At 49.6% G+C, this 3,277-nt stretch overlaps 1 protein-coding gene across 1 annotated transcript; it reads left to right on the top strand.

Moving 5' to 3' along the window:
* Window positions 1-960: 960 nt before the first annotated feature.
* On the top strand, window positions 961-2,840 carry LOC111768499 (proline-rich protein 23A-like). The gene has a single exon (XM_023621294.2). It carries the CDS (start codon window positions 1,149-1,151, stop codon window positions 1,986-1,988), a length of 840 nt encoding a protein of 279 aa, XP_023477062.2. The 5' UTR covers window positions 961-1,148; the 3' UTR covers window positions 1,989-2,840.
* Window positions 2,841-3,277: the final 437 nt, after the last annotated feature.

Here is a 3,277-nt window from a genome sequence, read left to right as displayed (position 1 = left end):
AGTACCAATTAACGATCCATTTTTAGGTGTATGCAATAAATATATGAGTAGAGTCCATGATTTAAAACCAGATTCGTCTACATCTGATTCCTATATCTAACACAAAGTAGATATTGCATTTTGTAAAACTTACTTTATCACTCTGAGCTTCAGCTGCTGTGAAGGCTGAAAAGGAGTCTTTTGGAGATGATAGATATGCTCATCGCATTGGCTGTGGTGATGGTTTGGAGTGTGGTGATGGATGTACACTTATCTCCAAACTCAAGTTGTATACATTAAATATGTACAACTTTATGTCAGTCATACCTCAATAAAGTGCTGGGGTTTTTTAAAGAAAAAGATCATTTTTTAAAACACTCAATAGAATAATGGACATATAATAAGTGCTCAATAAAACAATTTAATTATATTAAAATTGCTTAAATGTTTATTGATATTATTAATAATTTTAGAGCAGCCTTAACCTTCAGGAAAAAAAGAGCCACATTTTACTCTGGTATTAAAACAGAACTTTTCCTAAAGAGAAATCAGTATTTTCTATTTGGTCCTGAAATGAAAAGACCAAGTATCAAAGGACTTTCATGAAGCATTTGGATGGGTCCGGTTGGGGTGGGGGAGTGGGGGTCTATTTGAGTGGTCTTTTCTCCAAAATGCCCAAAACCACAGGAAAACATTAGCCAGAAAAGTGAGCAATGTTTGAAGTTCTATTCTTGGTATCTTTTTTCCTAAGAACAAGTTACATACGTCATTCTTCCCCCTAGAGGCCTGTAAAAACGTATTTCCCGACAGAAACATACCACCTACAGCCGCCGCTATTGGGCTGCACAGATACCGCGATCTCCACGGGGTGAAGCCAGGCAGGGGGCGGGGCTTAGCGTGACATTTGCGACTTTGCTTAGGCAGGCGTCACTTGCAACACCATTGGCCGTCCGGGCGCAAACGGACCGGGGTGAGGAGCAGGAGATTCGAACGCGCGAGGCCCAGCGCTGCACCGGCGCGGCTCCCCGAGAAGCCAGGACCGCGGCCTCCCCGCGGCGCCCCACGAGCTCCCACGACTCGCCCGCGTCGCGCCGGCCTGCGCCCCGCCCGCCCGCAGCCCGCCTCTGCTGGCGTCCAGACCTGTCACCGCGTGCAGGACACGGCTCCCCATGCCCTCCGCCAGGCCCCGGGAGCAAAGCGCGCAGCGCGTCGACGTGATGGGCAGCCGGCTCCGCAGCCCCAGCGCCTACCCTGCGCCCTGGTGGGGACCGCAGCCCGGAGGACCCGGCCCCGCCAAGCGCCGCCGGTGGGAGGAGCCCGCGGGCCCCGAGGCCCAGCCGGCACCCAGCCTCCAAGACCTGGCGGGGCCCCCGGCCCCGGCCGCGCTCACTTCCGTCTTTGTCCTGGCCGCGGGCTGCGCCCTGCAGCTGCCCCTGGACCACGTCGACCTGCTGCTGGAGCCCGAGCCAACGTCGGTCCTGCAAGTGTCTCTCGGAGATCACACCCTCGTGCTGGTCCCCCAGGCCCTCCTGGACGCCGGCGACCAACGCTCCGGAGGCCAGGCCCACTCGCCCTTCGGCCTGGAACCGGCCGCTTTCCCGAGCGCTCCCGGGGACGCCGCCGCCGTCGAGCAGGGATTGTTCTGCGCATCTGTCCCGGAGGTCGCCGCCCAAGTCGAGGCCTACGACGAGGACGCCGACCCTGAGTTCCCGCCGTCTTGGGCGGCCCCTGCAGCCGGCTCAGTCGCTGGGCTCCGCCCCTCGGCTGGAAGGGAGTCCGGCCCCTCCCCGCACGGCCGAGTCCCAGAGCCCTCGCCCTGGGCCCCCACCCCTAGTCCAGAGAGACGCTCTCCTGGCCCCTACTACCACCTGGACTTCCACCTTCTGGAGCCCTTTCCCACCTCGCCCCTCCAACCTCTGCCTCCCTCTCCGAGTCCAGGTCCCCACGCGCGCCCCCCGCGCCCTATTGGTCCTCCGCGCAAGGCCCGGAGACGCCTCTTCCAGGAATGAACTGCCCTCACACACACACGCACACGCACACACAACTCTGGCTACCCCCTGGGGTTCCTATGGGATTCCCAGAGTCCTTTACACTGAATATCCATCAACCTGGCTATTGAGTACCTCATGTGCAAACAATTGCTTTTTCCGTGCAGACTGCCTATAGCGGCAGATGAAGACGTCCGGAAGAGAAAGCAGATTCTAGACCTTATCTTTGAAATCGAAAATCTGTCCAGGGATACCAGACAATGCGTTTTCAGACGTCTGGGCTTCTTTGCAAGATCCTGCTCAGGCCCCTCCATTTCCCCTCGTTTGGCATCAGTTATTTTCTCTCAAACTTTGCTGTTTCTCTAACATCATAGCGTTGCTCCCGTTTCTCCCAAACCAAGAAATCACTGGATTTCTCAGGCTGTGAGTTTCCTTGTATGCTTTCTCATGAATTTATGAAGATTCTCAGCCATGGCTTTTCTCTTTCTTGGTGTTTCCAGCTGCTCTTCTGGAAAACTGCAAAATAGTCTGAGGGTTACTATACCTAATAGTATAATGTTTGTTCACAGCTTCTCTTAACCTGCTGGGGTTCTCTTCCAGTCGGTTCACTTTCCTTTATGAAAGATGTTGGATTTTGTCAGATATTTTCAGTATGCATTGGGATATGTATTTCTTTTTTAAATCCCTTCATCTGATGATTTCAACCAATAGACTGATGTAAAATGTTTGCGTTCCGGCTATTCCACATTAGTATTTTATACCTTTTCAATGCTACCCTGAGTTTTCTCTTATGTAAGTCAAACTTCTAATTTTAAAAAGTTAATTTATTACCATATTTGCTTCACGTTTTATAAAAGAAATAAAATACAACTGATAAAGCTAAAGTAACAAGATGATTTCATTTTTTAAAACATCAATACTATTTAGATTCACCAACATGCTTTGCCAATTCTTCTCTCCCTTTTTATACTTGCTTTCCACTCCTGAAGTCTAGTTTCAATTTTCTTCAAGCTGAAGAATATCCTTTAATAGTTCTTTCCACTATATCCTATGTGTGGCTAACTATCTTGGTTTGGTAAGTCTGGTAAGTTTTTGTGTGGTAAACTCTCTTAGTATTGTATGTCTGAAAACACTTTATTACATATTCATTCTTAATTTTAAAATGATATTAACTACTTTAAAGGTGTCAGCCCATTATTCTGCCATTTGTTGTTGTTGCAGGCAAGAAGTCTTATGCCACTCAAGCTGTTATTCCTTTTATATTTGACTCAGCTGTTCATTTTGGCATATTTTTAAATGTCTCTTTTCCT

The sequence above is a fragment of the Equus caballus genome, chromosome 16 (genome assembly GCF_041296265.1).
Source record: "Equus caballus isolate H_3958 breed thoroughbred chromosome 16, TB-T2T, whole genome shotgun sequence".
Lineage (NCBI taxonomy): Eukaryota > Metazoa > Chordata > Mammalia > Perissodactyla > Equidae > Equus > Equus caballus.
Note: the sequence above shows the minus strand (reverse complement) of the source record. Positions and strands in the feature narration are given on the sequence as shown.

Excerpts from the sequence above, each read along its gene's own strand:
- LOC111768499 (XM_023621294.2), top strand. The coding sequence starts at position 1,149 with ATGCCCTCCGCCAGGCCCCGGGAGCAAAGCGCGCAGCGCGTCGACGTG.